General features: G+C 45.9%; 1 protein-coding gene across 1 annotated transcript in view; it reads right to left on the bottom strand.

Annotated features, from left to right (window-relative positions):
• The window catches only part of LOC143016633 (sphingosine kinase 1-like), an 18,938-nt gene extending 6,571 nt beyond the window's left edge, over positions 1 to 12,367 (bottom strand). The window contains exons 1-2 of the mRNA XM_076171047.1: positions 11,817 to 12,367; positions 2,085 to 2,234 (exon numbers count right to left, since the gene is read on the bottom strand). Of these exons, the coding sequence (XP_076027162.1) occupies positions 2,085 to 2,234; positions 11,817 to 12,255 (589 nt within the window). The 5' untranslated portion in view covers positions 12,256 to 12,367. The remainder of the gene's footprint in view (positions 1 to 2,084; positions 2,235 to 11,816) is intronic.
• Between the last annotated feature and the right edge of the window lie 12,604 nt (positions 12,368 to 24,971).

Genomic DNA, 24,971 nt, shown 5'->3' with positions numbered 1-24,971 from the left:
CTTTAACGTGAACATAAACCATCTTAGACCACAGCTCAGCGTCTCATCGCAAACCGCTGACGTCATTCTCGCCATCACGTAAAATATGTTGGTGTCAAGTGACCTGAAATGTTTTCCTTCAAAGCTGAAACGCTTCCCATCTCATCGTCTTTTCCGTTTGGTTTGGAAACCTACGTCTTTATTTTGCCGCTTTAGAGACGCAGAGCAGACTGAATTATTGATGCGTACACATTAATGGATGCCTCTCCTTATCTGTTTAACACGACCGCCTGCTGCCCTGATCACCAGCAGGAGAACAACCTTTTCACACAACATGACACTCTCAGGATGCACTGTGTGCCTCCCTCGCCCCTTTCCCAAACATTCCAGAGTTCACTTTCTGTCTGACCGCTCTCGGGATAAAACACAAGACTGAAAACCTGAACACATTTTTATTTTTCATTTTACTTTACATCCCAGGGGGGCCAGGATGGGGTTGTGTGACTGCGGGGTTGGGTCGGGTCTTTGGGGGGAGTTTCCTCTCTCTGTTTTTGTTTTTCTCTTCTCTTCACTCCAGCCTATGATGCGATCTGTAGAAGCCTACATTGCTGTTTGACATCATCCTGTGAGAACTGTTTCTACCCTATGAGATCATCGCCTCAACATCTCTGATGCCATCCTGGACACTGCGTCCACACCACTGTGCCATGATCTCATGCCTTCCTGAACCTGGCTTCCTACGGAAAAAGTTAAACAACAACAATAAGAATAATACAACCTTCTTTCTCTCTCTCTCTCTCTCTCTATCTCTCTCTCTCCCTTTCCCCCTCTCTCTGTATAAAATGTCCTGTAACTGTATCGAGCTCTGTCATGTTAATGTTTGCTTCAATAAAAACAAATAGTAACCAGAATACGCATAAGAAACAATTTTAAAAGCCGGCGCTACATTTCAGGAGATTGGGATGCCAGTTCTGACGCGATGCCTCTCCTTATCTGTCGAAACATGAGCGCCCGCTGTCCTCATCACCAGCATGAGAACAAGATGTGAACCTCCTGAATCAAATAAGTAACAAAGAAAAGAGCAACATGAAGAATCTGTTGGGGGAAGATCTGTCTGTCTGTCTGTCTGTCTGTCTGCTGGACTGGTCCTATTGTGAAACCTTCCTGAGTGGAGGTTTCACAACAGAAGTCAGAATGTCCTATATTGTAGTTCAGTCTAAAGTCTTGTGTATCTTCCTCCTCCTCTCTATTCTTAGTCTGCCTGCCCTCTTTTCTGCGCCTCAACACTTTGCACCCCACAGCGATCAAAGACTCGTTTTTTTGTCTGTGATCTAACGCGGCTCTGATTCACAAACGGCTCCAGACACACAGACACACAAACACACAGACACACAGACACACAGACACACAGTCAAACTCACAGGTCGATTGAATAACAGCAATGATCCGCAGCACGTCTGAGTGATGTGACCCTGCTGACACAGGGCCATTCAGCACGTCTAACACTTCACCCGATCTGTGTGTAGAGCATCGATCTGATTAGAGTCCACATCGATGTTGGACCCATGAGATCACATCAAATCAAATTGCGGGAAAGGAGGATTTAGCCCGTAGGTTCATGCAGATGTTTGTTTCTCGTGCATGTGTCCACGTCCATATGTGTCTCTGACTGTGTGCTCCTCTCTACACATATTTATGACATAACAGCTCAGCATGCATGTGGGTCACAACAAGCACCTTATCAGCATAATGACCGCAGCAAAAACACCAAGAGGATTTACACGAGAGAGAGGGAGAGAGAGGGAGAGAGAGAGAGGGAGAGAGATGTTATTGCCAAGCTTGCTAAGCTGTGTGTGTGTGTGTGTGTGAGATCATCAATCATCCACTGTCCACTACAATATTCTATAACAAGTCAACATTGATTTAAGAGAGCTAAACGTCAGAGGGACCCTGGTGTATTTAGCACTGTGTGTGTGTGTGTGTGTGTGTGTGTGTGTCCAGCAAAGCCTCAGTCTCAGTTTAACCCAACTGTCTTTGATTGTAATTCACAATTCAGGCTGCCTTCAGGTTCACGTCCGAACTGGCAGCTTTTGCTTCCAACTCACCGGTGATGACGAGCGTGTGAGGGACGCCGGCGTCGTTCAGCAGGCGCTGGATGTGGCTGTTGTAGAGAGCGAGCGCCTGACCCGTCCCACTCTGAGGGTTCACCAGCAGCATCACGCGAAAGGGCCGCCGCACCTGGCTGAACAACACACCTACGGACCAGAGGGGGACAGATGAGGAGGGACGCTCAGGTAACAGGAAGTGCCAAGGGACGGGAAAATGTAAGATGGCTTTCTTGTGCTTTCTCATTATACAAAGGTAAGACAACAGAGACCATACACTTCTCAGAAACCAACAGAGGGAAGATGTGAGATAATATAAATGTGACAGACAGTTTCCTTCTCTGCAGACATGAACCATCCAGTGAGAGATCCAACCGTCCATGCTGGAATGCAGGCAAACAGGTCAGGAAACGCACACACACGTATACACACACATACACACACACACCTGAAACTATTTATGTGCCCTCTGTGGAGCTGGAGGCTGGTTTGAAGTAAACAGTTCAGTCCTCACACCACACTCACACAGGATACACGAGGGACGGCACACAACACAACAAGCTGTGGACACAAGGCTATACGACCTTAATGAAAGCCACACTCATGCTTATAGGTCACGGCCACAAGCACTTGGATGTTTCCTAACAAGACGTGTTACTTCATGTGACACATGTTCTGCCGTGGGAAGTGATTTGTGTTCAACTATACAGGCTACTTATGTTGCTGTGGGATACCATAACCATAAAAGGGGGGAGGGCGAGTATCGTATTGATCCACATACACTCACAGGGTGTGTCAGGGTCTTTGTTTGCCTCCCAGAGGGAATGAGTAAGGGTCCACCCCACCTCCAAGGTAAGTAGGGGGGGGGGCTTGAAGGTCCCGAAGCCTCATCACACACATGTTAGAGACTTCAGCTACAACTACACCTATATGATATCTAGTACACGTTGTTTTAGAGTAATTAGCACACTGGGGCAAACGTCTCTTTTCTCTCTCGGCTGGATGATGTCATCTCAAAGGTCTCCTGAGGGAAGAGGGAATTCCACAGACGTGTGTCTCCTGGTGAATCAGCTGGCTGCGTTTGCCCACACAGACTTTGTTGTCCGATTCCCATCCAGTGCCACTTCCTGTGTGCCTCCCTCGCCCCCTTCCCAAACATTCCAGAGTTCACTATCTGTCTGACCCCTCTCTGGATAAAAGAAAGTCTAAAACCTATTTTAAAAGCCGGTGCTATATTTAGTGAGCTATAACCCAGTGGATGGTTAGAGTGAAATAAAGAAGGTTATTGTCCTGTGGGCTCAGGTTAATGACAGCAGTTAATGTGTGGTTTGTTTGTGTAAAGGCTGCTGGAGCTCCACCCTGCCTTTCAACCCATGATCATAATATACCGCTGAGCATATAAGGTCACACACGTGCTCGTTCTCTATCAACATATACCAAAACCACTAAAGGGAAGCTCAGTGTGTTAACGCAGTTCATTAGCTTTAACTAGGACAAAGAATGCAGAGGTCTTATCTGGATGATCTAAACAAGATGGTCAAAACTAGGTCACTGAATTTGTTATAAATGTTAGAATACAATGAATTGTTAAAAGAGGTCGACACTCAATTGTACCATTAAGCTGAAACAGACGGAGATACAAGGTGTTTCACTTGACCACAGCAATATTTCATGAGCTTATGTCATGCTGGGTTCAGGGTCTACAGTAACTAGTAACTATAGAATCATCAAATCAATGTGAGGGAGGAAAGAAACAGCGCTTCAAATTGAAATGTGCCATGGAAAAGAGACTTCAACACAAACAAACAACAGCAACGATGACAAACAGCAAAGCAAACACTGTGATGAGAGATGAGCCAACCTCCTTCAAACCGACAGCACAGACGGATTCTCCCAGATCTTAATGGAATAATCACCACTGAGGCATTTCCCATAGGAAACGACAACTTAAATGGGAGGGGAAAACCCCAAACCTGGAAAAAAATACATTTTCCAGCGGGGTGCCACAGAATAGCAGCATGGGTACCGAGGGAACATCCCACCATCTTACTGCAGGGCTACGGAAAACACAACCACATCCAGCCGCCATTAGCCGGACACACACACACACACACACACACACACACACATGATGATGATTTGTTTGTCCATAAATTCACATTTTCATCTCCCGTATTTTGCTGAGTCCAAATGAAGTTTTGCCAGTTGAACATTAGTTGATTATAAAGTCTTAATCATATGAGCGCGTGTTTCAGCCCCCCACTCTACGTGACTCCACCGTGTTGAAATGACCTCAGTCATTGTGTCCATCCATGCTGAGTCATCACAGCTTCATCATGGCCTTACTCAGGTTCCTCCTAAGCTCCCAGTCAGCAGCACTGAGGCATGACTAAGCATTTATTGTGTGATAAAGTTCTGATTCAGTCTGAGCACGGAAATAAGACATTTCTGCTTAGTTAGGCAATTAAAAATATAAAGATTTCGACGTCGATTTTGGGAATGGTGCCTTACTTTAGTCCAACATCAGTTTGATAGATATTACCTGAATAAACTTTAGAAAAAAATAGATTTTAGGGATTATAAAAGACAGTTATTAAGTTTGTTTGCAAATGAATACTTAAATGTCTGCCACTACTTTAACATATTGGTGAGATCTGACAGACATGTGGCTCACTGCTTTGTTTCATACACAGCAATCCTTCTGTCCGCTGCTCCCCGATACGACCAATATCTGCTCAATAACAGGATTCAGCCCCGACACTTCCATCTACAGCAGCTACGGCCTCCTGGATCCAAATCATCTCTAGATACATATACAGGAAATGAAAGGTCATAGGGTCATTCATGCTCTGATTCAGCTCTGGGGAGTTTAGGTTGAACACATCCTTGTCAAAATCCTCTCAGATGGAACCAAAACTTCAACGGGACCAAGAATTCCTAAAGAGTCTTTATGGAAATACGAGATCTGATAGCAGCCAAACGTTGAGCAACCGAACCGAGGTTTTTCGTCAACAAACTGTAGTTAACTGCATACCAACTTTAACCACATGATAGCAGTCTGGAGATAGAGCACAAAGGGAGGGAGGGAGGGGGTATCCATGGAGACCAGAGGCTCATCGCTGCTCATATTCAAATCCCATTATTCAACAGAAGCTTTGGAAATAGCTGCCAATCCAAATCACCCGTTGTAGAAAACATACTGCACTAACAAAGAGGTGAGTAAACTATTAACCAGTGTAAACAAACCTCAGGTCATATCCAGCAGCGCACCATCTTCCTCTCCTGCACCATTTTAGTTCTAAGACCTGATGTCCTTCATAAGTCCTTCATAACTGCCGTCATCTTCCTGTTTGCAAATCACAGAATGGAGTCTCAAGTATGTAAGCAGATTTGGTTGAGACAGACCACAAAGGGTGTGGAAGGAAGATGAGGAGGAAGAGGAGGAGGTGGCAGTGGTTTGCTGTGGATCTATATTTGGAAAGGCAAAACTGTTTATGACATTAAGGGGCTCCATTAAAAACATCCGGCACCATCTGTCACGCAGTCGCTCACAGACGTGTTGGAGGAAGATGGATGGAGTGTGACCGCGTCAAAACAAGCAACCGCCGTCCGTCTCATACGGGTGTTTCAGGCTGCAGGGGCTGATTGAGGGGGAGGCGCTTTAGGCTGCGGCATGAACACAAACTCCAAGGCTTTAACTTTCAGAGAGTCAGGCAATTACATCACCGCTCATTTAAAAGTTTTACTTAAACTCCCACTTGACAACCAGGGTGATTTACAGTTTGTTTACTTGCTGAAAACTAGCAGGACTTCTTGTCTTTAGTCAGATTTATGATAAATGATTCAACATTTATCTTGAATGTATGAACTCTGCGAGAAAAACATTGGATGACTGCAAACTATAAAAAAGCAGAGTGTGTGAGCTTATAGAGGAAATGGAGTTCCCACCACACAAAGCCACGGCCACATGTTCTCCTACCAGGCAGAAGCACTTTGTCAGAGGTGAACCAGATGCACAGCAGAAATGCTCAATTAGTGGTCGGTGCTGTCGGCGTATCAGAGAATGAGATTGTTTCTGAGAATAAACAAAGTGTGTGAGCTTGAATGTGACGGCACAAACTGCACGGCTGGTTAGACTACATTCTGTGTTCAGATGAGCTTCAAAGGGAAGGAAAGTGTTTATGCCCAACATGCTGCCAGCTTTGGTTACTTCTTACTCAAATAGGCTGAGAGAGGGAGAGAGAGAGAGAGAGAGAGAGAGAGAGAGAGAGAATATGTTTGATTTTCGAGGAACATAAATGTATTAGCTGCTGTAAGGAAATCAGGAAGTTTTGTCATTCTGGGCGGTTGCGCCTCGTGTGACTTGTTAGGATCATTGTTGTGGTCTGTGACACCTCACACCCACACACACACACATGCATACACACACACAAGCTCACTCACAGTCACACATTCTGTGTGTATCTGTAACAACCAAGCACATATGCAGAATACACACGTGTGTGCTCTAATCAGGTCATTGTCTTATGTTGGTATTGTTTATGTTTGTATGCATTAGGCATGTTTACATTCTGCAAAAATGAACACAACGAGTGTGAAGGTCAGTGTGTACATGCTGGTCAGTGTGTACATGCTGGTATGTAAACACACTGACTGATACACACAAGCAGTGAATTCCGGAATATGAAATAAACTGTGCATTTCAGTTCTGATCGGTTGTATTACTTTACAACCTATAACAACACTGTCTTGTGCACTCCTCTAGTTTGTTCTCATAGACCATCAGATGAGGGTGCCGACTCGGCCGAGTGTGCAACGGCGCACTTGCCGGTGTCGGCTAACTTTTAACGATATGCTAAAAAAAAACGAAAAAAGATTGCGATGCGATGCGATGGACCCACTTTGCCTTTGCAATCGACCGGTCGATCGCGATCGACATATTGGGCACCCCTGACCTAGACTGTACCAACGCCACCAAGGTACTGGAGCCTCGGAAACGACCCACATGCTGTGAAACTGTGTTGGGTTGGATGGTTAACGGTCCAAAGACAAACAGCTTGGATAGATCAGTTACTAAGCTCTTAAGGCTCTGACTCAAACAACATGATGTTTACATACGGCAATATATTGGCTCATTGTGTTGGAATGTAATTGTTATGTCTACCTGCCAGTACCAGTGAGGGCCCGGTGTCACTTGTGGTTCCCTTGTTGCCCGGTAGGGGGCGTGTGGAGTAAGGAGAAGTGCGTGTAGGTGAGCCTGTAATCAGGTGGTTGAGGAAGTGTTTACCAGAGGAGGCGCACAGCTCTCTGACCGTCACTGTCCCGTCAGCTGGAGCGTGCGAAGTGTGTCCTAGCATTTAAGCATCGAATTGTTTGCCTGCAAGCTGTGAACCAGTATAAGTGTGTGTGTGTAGATCGCTGTGTATAATGGATGGACCAGATGTGCTGCAAATAAACATCTGTATTGCTACGGACGTTTGACTTTGTGTGTTGTTGCACCGGCGTGTTACGCAAAGGTGAGCACCGGTACAGCAGCGCCTCAGCGGCTACATTCAGGTTACAGTTTCATCTTCATCATCATCATCATCATCAAGTTTCTTCTGAGAACTCGTCGGCTTGTTAAGGTTTGGAAAAGGGGCGGGGCTGCAGTGTGAGGACATTTGGTGTGCAATAGCGTTGTAAACCTCATTGCAATGTGCGCCTGTTAAATGTTTACATGCTGACGATGAAACACAATATACTGCAGAACTGTAAACCAGAGGAATCCTGGGTAAATTAGGTTTGAGTTGAAAGATGTTTATGCCATTTTGTGTGTGTGTGTTGGGGGGTTCACATGGGAACGTTGGATGAAGTGGCTCGTCTTGTTTTTCATTTTTATTTCCAAGATTTGACACGGCTTTATTCCATGACTGTGTGTTACCAGGGGCCGTGACCCCGGTGCAGGTTTAAACATACATACAACAAATCTTACACCGAGCTCGGTGTCTCACTAATGTTCAACCTTCAGAATAGGCTGTGTCTCTATTTTGGCTGAGAATGGACCTGAACCTTTATCAGTGTGTAATTAACTGTGACCTCAGGTTTAACATGAGGAAGATGCAGTGTTTGCTCTGTAACTCAAATGTATTTATCTCCCACCCTCTCTGTAGAGTCGGACTGTGCTGATGTTAGATCATGAACACTGATGCCTGTTTGTTAGACTCTAGTTTAACAGCATATTCAAACCTCTTAAATCATAAGATAATCCTTGGATGCTGAATAAGGAGGAAGAATGCTGTGTTTCTATCATAATGGCCTCCTGCTTTCCTTCCGGCTGGTCAGGACCCAGAATCCCGCTGGGTTTCATTTCAGTCACCTCATCTCATTTTCACCTCAGATGGAAGTTAATACTAATTAACTTTTCCAATTACGCTTCAAGGTCTTCTCTTGCAATTTGAATTCTGTTCTGTGATGAGTTTAGGTCACTTAGTTACTCAGTGAGATGAGTGATAGATCATTACATTACTGTGTTCATGTGTTTAACTGTTTACTTTTCATTTAAATAGCATTTTACTGTATAGACACTGCGTACAGCTCCTAACCAAACCAATCTCTCCATCCCAGGCCGGCGTCTGCAGTCAAATAAAGGCCTTTGTGTTGCCTTAAGGTCAATATCAGCCTAACATACTGGTGAGACATTGATGAAAACTAAAGTTGAGGCTCTGCTCGGTGTTCAGATGTCATCTTAGTCAAAGTGAAAGAGGAAGGTGACTCATGCAGCTGAGCAAATCTGACAGGTTCCATGTCTGAGGCGTTAAATGTGGTGGGTGTTGTGGCTACGCAACCAGTTTATGAGTAGCTCATACTTGCAATACATCTGCATTTTAATTTACACGCCACTTCCTCTGCATAGACACGTCACCGTGCAAACAGCGTCTGGAACGAGGGCTGGGAGACTAACACAATGTTTAATTAGTAAAGATTCAAATACAAAGTCAAGTGTACACTCAGCTGTACTTTCTAATGTGCTTCCAATTCCAATGTTGCTAATAAAGTATCAGACTCTAAAGCTTCAATACCAACAAAGTAACTGGTGACGCTATCTGCAGTACAGTAACCACGTCAACAACAATGATGTCATCTATATGAACAGTTATGACAATGGCATCATAACTCTTAGACGTTATGAAATCATACATTTCATTTAAGAACGATCTGGACCTTGTGAAATATTCATAATCAATCATCTAATGCATCTGAGGCTCTTACAGTCAGAGTGATTGATCTGATCAAAACTGGAGTGTAATGCTGTCAACAGCTGGATTTAATCATTTAATGACCACAGAGGATCAATACTATTTAGTGAATACCCCCCAATGCAAAGGAGGTGTGAAGTGGAGTCGTCAGAGGGGAAATGCCGTGTTTGAGGACCCTTGGGTGCTGGAAAATGATGATTACCATGTAAACTGGTATTGATGGCGAGGTCATGAGTGGAGTTAATCCCTTTGTCGTCTTGTCTTTTCATTTTGAAGCTTCATCACTCTGAGCAGCGGAGCACAGCTGGGGTCAACCTGAGAGCATGCAGATTCACCTTAGACCACTTTAACCCCGTACAGTGTTTGAGGCCGAGCTCGCGATGGCAACCAACACAAACAAACGACGTCTCAAACCAGAGCTCCGCTTACAAAACCTCCCCGACACGTCTCTGCACGTCTGAGAACAATGAGTCTGGCAGAAGAAGCTGCATTGTGAATAATCCTGCGAGTGCATCTGGAGACAGCGACATGCTCCAGTGTTAATGCAGAGGTCAGACAGACAGCGCTGACCTCTTTTAGAATAATGCTGCTGCACCTAATTTACTATGACAAGGCTCTGAGAGCAAGCAACACAGAATCGCTCGTTAAGATTTAGATTTAGGGGCCGGCGTCCAGTCTGCAGCCCTGTTTGGATTCAGCATAATTCATGGCAAAACATGTCTGCAAACGTGTTAAAGTAAAGATCTGTGTTAGGAAGACTCGGGCTATAATGATGTCATATGATTTCCTTTGATAACAATTGAAATATGGTCAATTTGAAATTTCAGTTTAGCATTCTAGGCCTCGGTTAGACTTCTGTTTCAATGATTCCCAGGCCAATTATATGGGATTCAAACCTTAACCCTCACCAAACACTAACCTACATTTAAAACAAAGTCATATGCGTACATTTAGGTTGTAAGGAAAGAGATTCTGAATGCAATAGGATCCATTTAAAGGTTGTGGAGGCCTAGTTTAGAGTGAATGAGCTGGGTGGAGGCGGGGGTGTATTAGGTGACTGCAGACCAGGGGAAGACGTGGCCATGTTGAGTTTGTCTCCAATTAAGCCCCAGGAAGTTGAATCACAATAAGTGTATAGAGTTTCTAGATAGCTGGTGTAGATAATGCTGGCTTGAGTTACTTAAAACTCTGGAGTCTCAGGCAGGACTGGAGTGCAGCAGCATATTTGGTCCTGTTGAAGGTCTGGGTATCGTTATCTGGGTCACACTGTGGCTGAGACACTGGCTTTTAATCTTCACGCAGCCAGGGACACCTTGATGAGGAAGACGAGTAATCAGATCACTTTTGAAACTGCCAATAATAGGATGTAGATTATTAGATTATTCCCCAGCGGAGTAATGACATCTTGTGTTTCTCAGATGTTTTGTAAGTAAAGAGTTGTGTTTGCATTCTGGAGTTACTGAAATGTGAGCCAATGGCACGCCGGCTCTGTTGTTTCATTATTTAAGGCGTGGGGTAACCAGTAACAGAATACCTGGAGGTAAAGTGACGAGGCGAACACCCAGATCCGTGCGTAATACAGCCGAGGACGCCCGACTAATTAAATAGCTGCAGGGCCGAATTACTTTAATGATTAATCAATATTTGACCAGAACAGGAAAAGAACATCACACTGCTCTCTGAAAAGGAGCCAATTCATTTTTGTGGAGATGTTGGAACTGACTGTATAGAACATCCAGCACCTATTTATTGATATATCGTTTATGAATTAATGTTATGAGGCAACCCTGTGTGAATGAAACCATCTGAAACAACAACAACAACTCTATAATAACTCCTACCTTTGTCACAGTCCAGTTGTTGTCCCCGTGTCACAAAGGTGTTGATTAACCTCTTCATGGGCTCTTAATGCTTAATGTGTGTGTGTGTGTGTGTGTTGTATTGGATCGTATTCCATGAAGGTTCTGTCATCTCAACTCTAAATATCACGGTGGAGATACAGGCGGTCTGGTTTCAAAGCTCCATAACAGCATGTCAACATCAACTGTAGATTAAAAGCAGCAGAGTTCACTGTGAGGTCTCCTATCAGACTGCGTTATTCTATAGGTAGAGCGGATAAAACGGTAACTTATTGTATAGAGCTAATATTTACCTATAGTGAGCTGAAAATGTGTGCATAGCAGCGTTCTGTCAACCAAGGTCAAGGAGGCCATTTTCTTTAATAACTTTGTGCGAATTAATTTGAAGTTTAAAAAGTAACACGATCAAACATAACTCCTAATGCTCTATAAGAGACAGTAAACGATTTGTTTTCTTAAACGAATTAGAACCACGATTGAGGCTCTGTAGTCTAAATGTGCATCTTGAATCGTTGTTTTGCGCATTTTAGATGAAAAACACTCTTTCTGTATCCTCGATGACGTTGCCGCTCGAGTTTACGCTTTGACAGCCAAACTTAGTAACATCCAGCACAGCGGGTAAACAAAGCGCCCCTCACCGTCTCTCAGGTGCTGCTGGCCGGCTGAGCGCTCCTGGATGAGTCGAGCCCATTCCTCCGCCTCCTCCAGGTCGGCGCGCGGGTCCTGGTGCGTGGCGACCCGAAAACACTGCTCCACTCTCTGGCGCGACACGGAGGAGTTCAGCCAGCACTTCTTCAACGGGTAAAAGTAAGCAGCGAAGTAGGCTCCCGGCTCCGCGCTATCCTCTCCCCGGTAAGCCCGGGTGCCGACGCAGTCCCTCAGGCTGAGAACCACCTTGTTCCGCCAGATAGGTGCCGACGTGACCCGCTGGATGCTGAGCTCCTTCTCGGTCAGGCTCACGGCAAACCTGCATTTTCGGTAAGTCAGAGAGGTGAATTCCCCGTAAAGTGCGACGTGACTGCTGTCGTTGTTGAGATGGGACGGGTACGGGTCCGGGTCCGCTTCCTTCTGGTCCATCCTGAGGGGATGGAGGAGTCCGGGACGCGGAGGGTCTAAGGAGGGGGCTCAGCAGCGGCAGAAAGTGTCACATAGCTACCGGCCGCGGATGCGAGTAAGCCGGGCGCACACCGTTGAATGACAGCCTGGACCTGTCCGCTGCCAGATCGGCGTCAATGCAGGAAAAATTAAACGTCAGTTTTCCGGGTGTGACTTTCAAAATAAGACACAACTCGGGTCTATAGTTATGGTAGACGTGTTACATACACATCTAAGCCAAACGCCTATTCACTATGCTACTCAAACATTACGATATCATAGCTTGACTGAAAATAACATACACGGCACCCCAATATGCTTTGCAATTTAGTCAGCATCCATCGCCCCATTTCCGGTGTGTGTTTGCTAGTTATTGCTCGCTTGACACTGTAAAGTTTAATGACGTTTAACAGGTTTCCTAATTGGAAAAGAGGTGGCGTGCTGCTCCCTAGCGGCATGTTTAGTGAACTGGCATAGATCGCCGATTGAACATCGTAAATGTGAAACTATTGTAGTGAATTCGCATTTTTACAACATCATACACTTGCACTACTCGGAATATGGATTTGGAAGACATGAAACTTTAATTATTGAAACCTGAAACCCATTTTCTTATACAGATTATATATAAACATTGTTCAGGGGTCCAGCATCGCATTAGCATTTTTTTTAAATTTGTATTATCTATGTGGGAGAAGCGAATGGAACCATCCTAATATGTCACAGTTGTTAATGGCATCATGAATGGAACCACCCTTGCATCATTCCCAATAATGACATCATTCATGGCATTCATGGCAGAAGAATGAATGATGACGGAAATGTGAGGCGGACGTTAGGCAGGCTTTCATAGTAATCATTAAGAAAGGTCAGAGGTCAAAAGAATGAGCTGGCATCCAGCTTGTGACAGCAACATAGGAAACAAGTGTAGGAAAAAAATGTGCAAACACACCCAGAGTCACATTAATGCTGTATTTTAGTTTTGCACATATTTACATTCTAATGACAAAGTTTGACTGGTTACCTGGATTTGGTTCAAAATCCTCATGGTCTTAATGTACTTTGTACGTGTTTACATTCTACTCTGTATGATTCCTTCACACGTGAGTGATAACTGTGATGGGCAGTAGATGAATGAAGGAGAGACAGTAAGGAGTCATGACAGCAACACAGAGGGGAGAGAGCATCAACCCTCAAAGCCATCAATGGGATCTCTGCATGGTGTTGAGAGGTTAAGCTGAAATTGAATCACGATGAAGAGAAAAACAAACCGTCACAAAACTGTAGGTTCCCCTCATTGTAGTTTCATTCTTAAAGTGGAACTCAACAGTTTCCCTTTTTAGATTGCATCTATTGTACAACGTTTCTGCTTGGGTCTTTGTAGCGACGTTCATAGTGTGTGTGCGTGTGTGCGTGTGTGTGTATGTTGCTTTAACACCATCAACCACCAGATGGCGATGCAGCATTTACAAATCACCGTTTCTCACAAACTACTTTACAACTACAAACTACTACAATATGTTATTTATAAATATATGTTAATACTATAACGGAACAGAATGCAGCACAATTACAAATCACGATGGAGTACAAGCATAAATATGTTAAGAATATATTAGCTTTAGTATTTCTGCATGTGTTTCAGTGTGTGTGTGTTAGGGTGCAGCTCTCTAACAGTTCTCTCTCTCGCTCTCTCTCTCTCTCTCTCTCTCTCTCTCTCTCTCTCTCTCTCTCTCCATGATGTGAGTCTTTCTCTCTGTATGTCCTGACCCTCCAGTGTGAATCCTGCACCTTTACACCACAGACATGTGAAGCATGAGGCTGTGGAGTCGTTCACCACCTCCAGCCTTAATGAGGCTCAGTAACTCATTCAGCTGAACCACAGCCTGTGATGCAAAGTCACCACTAATACACTTTACTAAACACTCTTCCTCTTTTAATTGAGTCATAATTGAAGAGATCTATTTTGGCCTGGGTGCTTTATTAAAAACCTTGATTGGCAGCACTAATTAACCCCTTCATCACTGCAAGAGTGACATATCAGAAGCTTTGCTGTGAGAAAATAATAAAGCCGTCACATCTGACTCCTCTTTGGTCAAATCAAAGTCATTCTTGTTAATGTAATAGTGAGCTGATGCTCCAGGCGCTGGCATGTGAGCTAGAGAAAGGAGGAGAAGAAGAAGAGGAGGAGGAGGAGGAGGAGGAGGGTTGCATATATGCAGATGGGAATTATTGGTCCCAGTAAACACCTGGAGCCAGAGGGGAAACGAGACGATATTATCCACACGCAAGTCTGCGGCACGAGCAGAGCCCTTTCCTCCACTTCACCCTGCCGCTCTGTAGCTCTGTAGCTCTGTAGCTCTGTAGCTCTGTAGCTCTGTAGGTAGGCCGCTCTGTGAATGAAGCTTCTCTCCCCAAAGCATTCAAGCTTTACTTCCAACCTGCACATTTATGTTACATCATTTGCAGCAAAGGGAGAAAATGCCTCTGAAGCCGTGCGTGTGTGTGGAGAGTGAGATCATTACACACACTATGGGCTGCACGACAAAAGACGCCTTTCATTTCTAACTGCAGGGTGGATGCTGATTTCCTAAATGCTATTGATTGAAAATGGCACAGCTGAGGAGCGGGAGAGCAGCCATGAATGCTGCGTATGTTCTTACTTCCACCGCTCTCCAGCTGTGCGCTCTATGGCTGCTTGGCCTTGAAGGGGGAAGAGGGCCGTCCCTGCATACGGTCTTTTTAATGGGACTAAAGACACGGAGCCGTCTCTCCCACACGAGCCGGAGCGGCGGCGGCAGCAGCTTATAGCTCTGAGAGGTTTCCTTTCAAAAAAGACGAGAGGAGCAACTGTGTTTTCTCACTGCATAATCTCTGCACTAATTGCCGTCGCTGGCATTCCTCCCCAGCTGGTTTCATCTCCTGAGCATGAAACCACCGACACAAGTGGAAGAAGCACCAGAGCAGCCGCGATGTGTTGTGACAGTGTGCATATGTCAGCCCAGCGCATATCAATACGCTCGATACAGGAACCTCCATTTTGCTTACATAACACGCAATTCTGCTTCCCTGTGTTCTGTATCCCCTCATCACACACACACACACACACACACACACACACACACACACACACACGCACACACGCACACACGCACACACACACACACACACACACACACACACACACACACACACACACACACACACACACACACACACACACACACACACACACACACACACACACACACACACACACGCAGAGGCAGATCATGGAGTGGGAGGAAGGCATAATGTATACCTCAGGATTTAGTTAGCATTGGCATCAAAACTGAGTCTGTGTCAGAGCTGCTTAGCACTGAGGGCTCACAGAGGGTTTGGCCGCTCTGGCTGGCTCTCTCTCTCTCTCTGTGTCACTCTGCCCCTCAGTGCTGCTCCGTTTCATCAGTTTCTCGTCCCCCCCCCCTCTCTTTGTCAGGGCTGAGCTGTAATTATGTAAGAGGGCAAACCTGCCTCCTGCGTCCCAGCTCTGAGATGATTTGATGATGTAATGCCAGAGAGCTAATCATGCTCCAGAGGAGGACAGGTAGAGAGTTACCTTACCCAACACAGTGCAGCTCAGGAACAAGACAGATCTCACTCCCTCACCTGAAAAGTTGTGTTTTATTAGAAAAGGACTAGAATTGTTTTCTCAGATTAAGTTAAAATGCTTTTTGTAGACTTTGCAGAAACACACACTGAAAGGAATCCATACCACCGCTCCGGCTGTCAATCATGTCTCAGGTTCACAGGTGGGAGTAGATGTTGAAGCCGTACTGAGGTTCAGGAGGAGGAGGAGGAGGAGGAGGAGGAGGAGGAGCAGGGAGCTGTTCATATTTGTCTCATTTGGCTGTAAATCATTTCCCTGGCCATCTTGGCTTGACAGGAGTGTCTGGTCGTTGTGGCAACATCACGACCCGAGCAGCAGTCTGACGTGGCTCCTGAGCTGTCAGTGGTCCAGGTCGTCTCTCTGCAGCCGTGGACCTTCCAGAGGAATGAATGACTCACCGATTTGAAGAAACGCCAAAAGAATCATGCAGTGGGGACGCCCGGGCCTCCCCCCCCCTTACACACACACACACACACACAAACACACACTGGTTACTGGAGCACAGTGGGTCGGTCCTGTCTGCAGGCTCCTGCAGTAGGAGCTTGTCGGCATCATCGGGGAGATCAGATTCTCCTGCTCTGACTGACTGATGACGTTTACAAGCTGGTTCTCTTTGGTTTCACTTTAGTATCGTATTGTTTTGTCACCCTTGTGTCTTTGTTGGATGTAATAAGTATTTAAGCGATAACCTCTGAGCCGGTTGGTGCCGACGGCGGCTGGAGATTTGAACAGAAACGGCGTAATGAGGCTGATTTAGCTGCGTACGTACAGATGTGTGTCACGTGAAATGAAGTTGCCTATCTTGTCCGTCCCGATTAGAGGGAGTCCATGTTACTGCACCGCTTACAAACACATTGATCATTAAAGCCAGTGAACATTAGTAACATGCCTCGTGTCCCCGGGGGGAAGAGAGAGAGAGACGCAGTCATGGATGCTGTAATGTGTTGGTTCTGTAGATCAAAGCAGTTATTAGCAATTAGTCCAACAACTGTAAACACACATGTTTGGGCTTTAAGTCAGACGTGGCTGCGGAGCTTCTTGATTTATTATTTTCTTACTGGTTGTGTGTGTGTGTATACAAGATGGCTGCCATTCATTTCCTGTGTCAGTTTGAAGCTTTGGTCATCAGATGCAATACAGACTAAATAAAATACATCAAGTACACAAACAAGTGTGTGAGCGTCAACACCTGCAGAAGCGACTTAAAGCAGAAACGTTTGACGAAAGTCTTTTTCGTCAAACGTTCGTGACTGCCCTCTGCTGGAACTTTAGATGAGTGCAACTGGATTTCATCAACATCAGCTCCACATAAAGACACTTAGAGGAAGAAATAGAAGAAATGGAGAAGGGACCCCTTACTACTTAACCTCCTCTCGTCTGTCAGGGATGAAGATGTTGCTGCTGTGTTTAATTTGAGACTGAAGCAGATGAACCTAAGCAGTTATAAGTGCACATTAATGTTTCTGTTGCATTGTGTGCTGATGTAACACTTTGCTTTATGTTCTCTAATCACGTCTGTAAGCTCCTCATCAGGGCCGATCAGTTAGTTACGCCGCTCATAACTTAACGGCCATCAGGCAGTTCATTGCCGTGCGTCTTAAACTCTTCACCTGTCATGATGTTAGAAGGACCTGCTCTTCTCCCGGAGCGGTGATGCTGATGGAAATGAGGAGAGAGCCATCGCGGTTGCCGTGGGGACAACTTATATTCATACAGCCCCTCTAAACCGCTCCAGCCCTTCAACAAACCTAAGATTAACAATATTCTTCTATGCTGTGTGTGTGTGTGCGCGTGTGTCTGGAGGATTGGTAATATCGCTCCACAATGCCGCTTGCCTCTGAATGGGATTTTATCAGGGTTTTGCAGTCGCTGCAGGTGGAAGCAGAACGATTGTCTCGCGGCTCCTCGGCATCTTTGAAGCTATTTGAATGAGTTTTATCCTGAGAATGTGGTGCAGAGTCATTAACACCCAGGGATGTGGCTTTAATTGGCTGCGGCTCACAAAGAGGCCCGGACAGAGAGTGTGTGTGTGTGTGTGTGTGTGTGTGTGTGTGTGTGTGTGTGTGTCGGGTTACCAGTGCCGCTTCAGGAGCCGCTTAGTTTATTGATAACCTTACAGTCCGTCATGGCCACACACTCTCTTCACACACCCAGGATGTTTCCTCTCCTCTCCTTTGTCCTCCTCTCCTCTCCTCTCCTCTCCTCTCCTCGTCCCCTCAGAGAGCTGCTTTCATCCCCGTTCTCTTATTTCCTATGTGGAACAGAAACACCAACACACAGGCGATGCCCCCGGGCTGTAATGATCCACGACACACACCTTTAAAAATAGATCACACTGTTGCCTTGATGTCTGACTGCTTGTCTGTCTGTCTGTCTGCCCGTCTGTCTGTCTGTCTGTCCGTATGCTACCCTCAGCCATTAGTGAGAGCAGAAGCGGCTTCGCAACAGGTTCACTTTTGCTCCTTTTGATTCCTCGCTGCCCCTCGGTCAAGAGTTTATGTTCCTGACTGTGGAGTGGAGAGATTATTAAGGCTATGATACGAGTGATTGGGGGGGAAGAAGTGTGCTGTGTACGGGAGTCTCCATTAGCCCCTCTCTCTCTGCCCCTGTTCCTCTTTTCTCTCTCTCTCTCTCTCTGGAGCCATTAGGAGTCATGGCTCTCTCTACCATCATTAGATTAACTCCCATGTTCTGCTAGAGTGTGCAGGAAGATCATAGTCATTACCCACGCTGCTCTAAAACCCCGCTTTCACCTTGTAATTTGAGATAGACAGGCTCATCAGTGGTGGGAGGAGGCGACAGCGAGATGCGGAAGCGTCGCCGCCACCATTGTCAGACGTCCGTGTCCTGTAGCCCCTTGATTACACAGGCGGATTTAGAGTGCACAGTTGGCAGATGCGATGTTCCTGGGGACATATTAGGTACATTAGTTTCCCCTGCTTCTGCCAGTGGTGTATGTGGGCTCCAGGGATCTGCTACACAGTTGTCACGATGACAGAGAGAGACATTTACAATAATAGAGTTCTTAAAAGAGTGGATGCAGAACACACAACGATGGTTTTGGTCTCTTTTCGGAAATAACTCTGTGGCCCGTTTGTCCCTGTGGAATTGAAATCAAATGTACGCCGGCGTCCCCGCGACAACGGCAGGAAAACAAACCTTAATATCAACAAGGATCCAATTGTTTGTGTAATCAGGCAGGAAATAACAAGATCTCATCTGGGGGCAAAGGAAATGATCCAGCTAATAAAAAGATGAAACACGCCATTAATCGCTGAGGTCCTGCGGGTCCTCCCACGCGGGGGACAAGGCCTCCCACACGGGGGGACGAGTCCTCCCACATGGGGGGACGAGTCCTCACTGCCTGCTTTAGTCAGAGTTGGACAAGCTTGAAGGGTCTAAAAGGCTAACATCGCCTTTGTGCACTGCTCGCTCTGACCCCCGGGAGAAATCTCAAACTGTACAGCAGATGATAATAGAGCAGCCGCGCTTTGATGCTGCTGACGGTCAGATTTCCCTTCAAAATAAAAGACACAATGTCACAGAAAACACTTGTATGTATGATCTGGAGTGAGGAGAGGGACCGAGCTGTCAGTGTGACGCGTTAGACGCAGGAGTGTTGCGATCTTTGGTTTAAGGGGGAAAATCCACTTCTCTTGCTTGTGCACACTGAGTGAAAACAGAGTTAAAATCGAGAGAGGCCAAACACTCACTTACCCACTTTTTAAACACTTTATGATGTAAACAACCAACCAATCATGTAGGGAAGAGTGACAAGAGGATGGAAGAAGAGAAGAGCTTTACTGTCTTTTATAGCTTTGATGACATCACACACAGCACACAGTGATACAGGTGCATTACAGTCGTTGGTCATTAGCGACGGTGAGCTAACGTCTCAAAACAATCCGCAGCATAACTCTTAATAATGTGTGTTAGTTATAAACTGTATCTTTAGGTCGGGAATGAAGGATTTTCAGTGAAACCACATCTAAAGGTGATCGGCTGCTTCACCGCACAGACAGCTGCTGACTGTGGAGGAAGACGAGTGCGAGCATCCTGGAGTTCTGCTTCCTCGCTCGTGTGGAGGATACTTCACCAGAGAGGCGTTCTGACAGGAACAAGATGGACCATTAGTGTGACGAAGAAAAGCATCCATCGCTCTCACATCACAGAAATCATTAGGAATGTTCAGTTTGGAGATGATGAAGTATTGATTGAGAAGTTTTATCACGACGAGTCGGTGTTTGGACACAATGGACCGAGTCAAACAACAACAACAACACGGCAACAGATTCACTCACCAGCTGCTTCTGCATAGACATGAGGACGCCCTCTACATCCAGAACCCACATCTGAGAGAGAGAGAGAGAGAGAGAGAGAGAGAGAGAGAGAGAGAGAGAGAGAGAGAGAGAGAGAGAGAGAGAGAGAGAATGAGAGAGAGAGAGACTCCGCTCATGTAAGTGATGCTGCATATTGTCGGTCGCTTCCAGATACATGAAGGAGCTCTGACACTGATTGATCATCTGAGAGACACCCTGAGGCGTTAGAACACATAACAGACTGTCTGAATGACTTAGTATCGACTGCACAGGAGACAAACAACACACACACACACACACACACACACACACACACGCCTGAGCTCACTTTGTTCCCTGTTTACTACAAGGAGCTATTAGAAAACATTTTCCTCGAATTCATGTGTGTGTGTGTGTGTGTGTGTGTGTGTGTGTGTGTGTGGTCCTTCAGAGGTCAGTCTTGTCTTACTCTGTGTCTTTGTCTCTTCTCTATGCTCCACGCCTGTACGTCCCTCCAGTGCTCTGGAAAACACTCGTCTGCCGTCCCTCTGCCGTCCTCTGTCCCGTCCATGCTCACGAGTCTGCTCCGCCGCTCCGCCGCTCCGCCGCTCCCCCGCTCCCCCGCACGCCGTGCCACCGAGCCGGCCCGGGTCACTGCACCCACCACGTCCGCCCCCTCAAGTGTCCAATGCTATTTACCGCGACGTAACTGGATGCTAGACAGCGATCCTCTCCTCCTCGCTCAGCCACAGTGGGCGGCGTGCTGCGTGTGTGTGGGGTCATGTTTTCAAAGAGAGACCCAGATACGTTCTTCATGTTTCTCTTTAGTGTCGCCCCACAGCACACGTCACTTCTGCTGGGATGTGTGTTACGCTTCCATCACATCTCCACACAGAACACACCTGGTCTACATCATCCCCTCCACACATACAGCACATCTCTGGTTCTGGTCCTGATCCAGGGGTAGTTATTGGTTCTGGACTTTAACGGTGCGCTCAGACGTTTCCCCTCTCATCAACACACATCAATCATAAACAACGACGCTCTTCCTTCCTGCTGCATTTATGATTCAACCTTTCAGCAGCCGACTTCTCTGTAATTATTCATTATCTGATTGTTTGGCAGAACGTTAAAACAAAAGGTTAAGGCCATTATTGGGCGTACCTATATAATCAACCAAATGATCCGTTTGGATGTGCGACCTTTTGTGTTGTCAACGTTCCCGAGAACAACAGCCGGAGTCGAGGCTGAGGCTCGCTCTCTATTCTGTCTTATGTTCCAGTCAGGTCTGCTTTATGAAATGGAAATGGTGGACTGTAACGACGTGTAAGCAGAGGGAGATAGGAGGGGGGATAAGGAATGGTTTGGTTGAATCAGCCATCCTGAACATCGGCTCCAATTCTAGTCTAGACGATCAACATCTAACCCCCAAGAAAACGTTGGTGCTGCCATTTCTGGGTTACTAAGAGGGATCTGTACCCGGCAGCAGATTTACGAAGGCGTTCCTGTTGTTTGGCAGCGCTCAACGTTATCATGTTGGCATTTGAGCTTCCAGTTGGTCGGCTGTGACTTAGAGATTCCCTTCAGTGGCTGAACGGTCACATTGACTAACCGGACTAATCCTGACAAAAACATCTCAGAGTCTGTGGAATCAATCCCAACCCCAGACTGGGAGGTTATCGATGTAACATAATAGCTTTGTTCCCCTTTAGATGTTGATAGTTATAATGAGCTAACAATCAGAGGCCATGGAGGGGGGGCGGGGTCGGAGGGCGATAAGGCTCCTGGAGAGTGACTCATGTTCGGTCCCTCAGGTTGTCATGCTGGAGCGTCAGACAGGCGTCTCCAGCTGAGCCCCCGCTCTCATCCATGTAATTGAATGGAGAGGTCGATATCTGACAACCCGAGCGGACGGGCGGCCTCTTCATACACAGCCCAAACACTCAGAGGGTCCTCACACACGGCACAGCTTATTGGAAATGAGGTGTGTGACGAGCAATATTGCCATGACGATGACATGATCGCTCATAATGATGATTGAATCTCTTTTTAAAAACACTACCTGAACAAATTATGAATTGATGATCGACTATGGAGAAGCCAGAGTGGCCCCTTAGGTGAAACTATAATGGTGGCAACATTCATAATGTGGATGAAGAAACTAAAGCTTTCACCCGATTCTAATGGAAAGAGGAACATACAAGTCTATCAGAAGCTTTATGTCCCAATGAGCCGCATGTAAACAACAGTGACATCACATTTAACTCATGAAATATGTATTTATTCCATAAATTGACAATATAATTTATAAATGAGTGTTCATGTTTAATTAAGCATGACCTTATAGTGTGTTAAGGCCTTGGAAGTCATAATTATAAAGTGCTGCTGGGGAGCTCCTTATGTTGATGTGCAGCTGAGTGAATCTGAATGCTGCAGTATGAACGAGCATGGATCTCATCTCTGCCCACAAGGAGATCATCAGAGGCAATTACATTTCAGGGCATTGCCAGGATTGAGGCCATAAAGTAAGCAATGATCAGCATGCGTGGAAAATGGATGATAACATTCATGTGCAGCCTGTAGGTTAGATGACATGATGGAGGATCAACTCAACAACAGCCAGGTTGAAGACTGCGTCTCCCTTGGATACGAGGACATCTTCGTTGTTTCATGAAGGAGACAACAATCTGGCAACGTAATGAGGATGGCTCCAGGACACACACATGCACACACACACACACACACACACACGCTTCTCCATCTCATTAGGCTGAAGTTATATTTTCTTCCCGACAGGATGCAGGACATGGATTTTGTCAAGCCAGTGATGACATTCCCCGCAACGGCGTCCGTGACTCAGCTTGTCAGCGCCCGGCCACGGAAACCTCTGGCACACTGGCGGGGAGAGAGATTGGAGTTCACAGGAGTGGCTGTCTGGAATGTCAAGTTGCAGCAATGTGGCTGCGCATCTCATCTGCAGCTTTGAGACGCTCTCACGCCGCCTAATTGGAAAGATTCTCCAGGCTTCCTCACGGGCTTTGCGTTGATTGAGAGCTGCAGGGATGCACGGCTGCCTAACATCAGCAGGTTTAAGTGCCGCCGAGCCGCTGTTTGTGTTGACCTGAGCCGGCCCGGCTCTGCGTTCTGTAGAACTATGAAAGGATTTATGGAGGAAACATTAGCATTTTGAGTGGATCGTGTCCAGATTCCAAGGCCCAGCTGTGTTACTCACACACACACACACACCCACACACACACACACTCTCACATAACCCACATGGCTAACTGGCATCTTCACCACGGGAAACACATCAGCCTGTGTGTCTGTGTCACTCTCACCTGTGTGTGTGTGTGTTTGTGTGTGTGTGTGTGTGTGTGTGTGTGTGTGTGTGTGTGTGTGTGTGTGTGTGTGTAAATGATTGATGAGTCAGGTAACACTGAGTCCACATTCATCTCCCCGACATCTTTGCTGCATGTTTTCATGTCCGCCGTCTTTGTCCAGGTGTGTTTGTGCATCGAGGCCCACAGGGGAGCTGAAGTTCTAAATGAGCAGCGTTTCTGCGGAAATGACAATCTCCAGCAGGCAGGGGAATGTGTCACCATGGTGACAAGTCAGTGTCCTGTCGGCCACTCTCTGCATGACGGAAACACTGGTGGGAGAGAGAGAGAGAGAGAGAGAGAGAGAGAGAGAGACGTGGCGTTACCTCCTTACCTGTCACACCCAAAGTCAGCTCCTGCCTGTAGGTCCCTGTGTCACCACACCGTGTTTAGCTTCATCTATAGCTGCTATGGCATTCATCACTTGTTATCTCATGTATTGGGGTGGAGATTTGCTGACTGCTGATGCCATAACTGTAAAAAAAGCAATGTCAGCTCATCGTATTGATCCGCAGAGTAATAGCGACATACAGTATTCAGCTCATGATTCTTCTTTAGAGCTCATTTACATCCACAGGACAAAGCTGGAAAAATAGAATATATGAGATTTTGCATAATGGAGATTATTAGATTAGATTATGCTGCACGTAGTTTTTGTGGCTGATGTGTAGTGTGTGTGTTGGTATCATGCATTCGGCTACCTGCAGTTGAACGAGCTGTGTGTTTCATTTGTGTTGAACCTTCACTTCCATCAAATTCCATCCATTTATCATCAACTCAAATATAAATGTTATTACTATTATTTTTCTAATTTGGACCCCTGTTGATTTTTTTTTTTTAATAGAATTGTTTGAGACCAAAGTCAAAATAAGGTCTGAATATTTCTACAAAAATCTCAATGTTATGAGAAGGAAGTGGTGATAGTTTGAACAATGGTCCACAGGTTATTCTGCATTTTGTCTTAAAGTAGTTGGCTGAGAATTCAGATTTATTAAATGAGGGCTGAATGACAGCAGTTATCATCCAACAGATACTTTCATACTCAATAGTTGAAATCAGCAGCGAGTCCTTTTTGGAGGAGATAGCTCCACTTTTAATCAAATGCAGCTGGGAGGAGGCGTTCCATCCTCCTCAGGTCTTATTCAGTAATTGCAAAGGATAAAAGTAGATCATTAATCTTGTGCCTCATACAGGTTTTGTATCAAGCAAGTGAAGCAGAAATGCATTCAAATTTGTGTCATAAATTGAAGTTCATATGAGGAAGCAAATCCATTCTGTCACTGCTGCTGTGTTTCATGACACAAACACAGCTGTTGTTTTAAACCGTTGTTGTAAAAAATCCTTAGAAATGCAAAACCAAATCCTTCATTCCT

Source organism: Genypterus blacodes, unplaced genomic scaffold (genome assembly GCF_046128005.1).
Source record: "Genypterus blacodes isolate CSIRO-AG114 ecotype Tasmania unplaced genomic scaffold, CSIRO-AGI_Gbla_v1 ptg000240l_1, whole genome shotgun sequence".
Classification (NCBI taxonomy): domain Eukaryota; kingdom Metazoa; phylum Chordata; class Actinopteri; order Ophidiiformes; family Ophidiidae; genus Genypterus; species Genypterus blacodes.
This window is presented reverse-complemented; position numbering and strand designations above follow the sequence as displayed.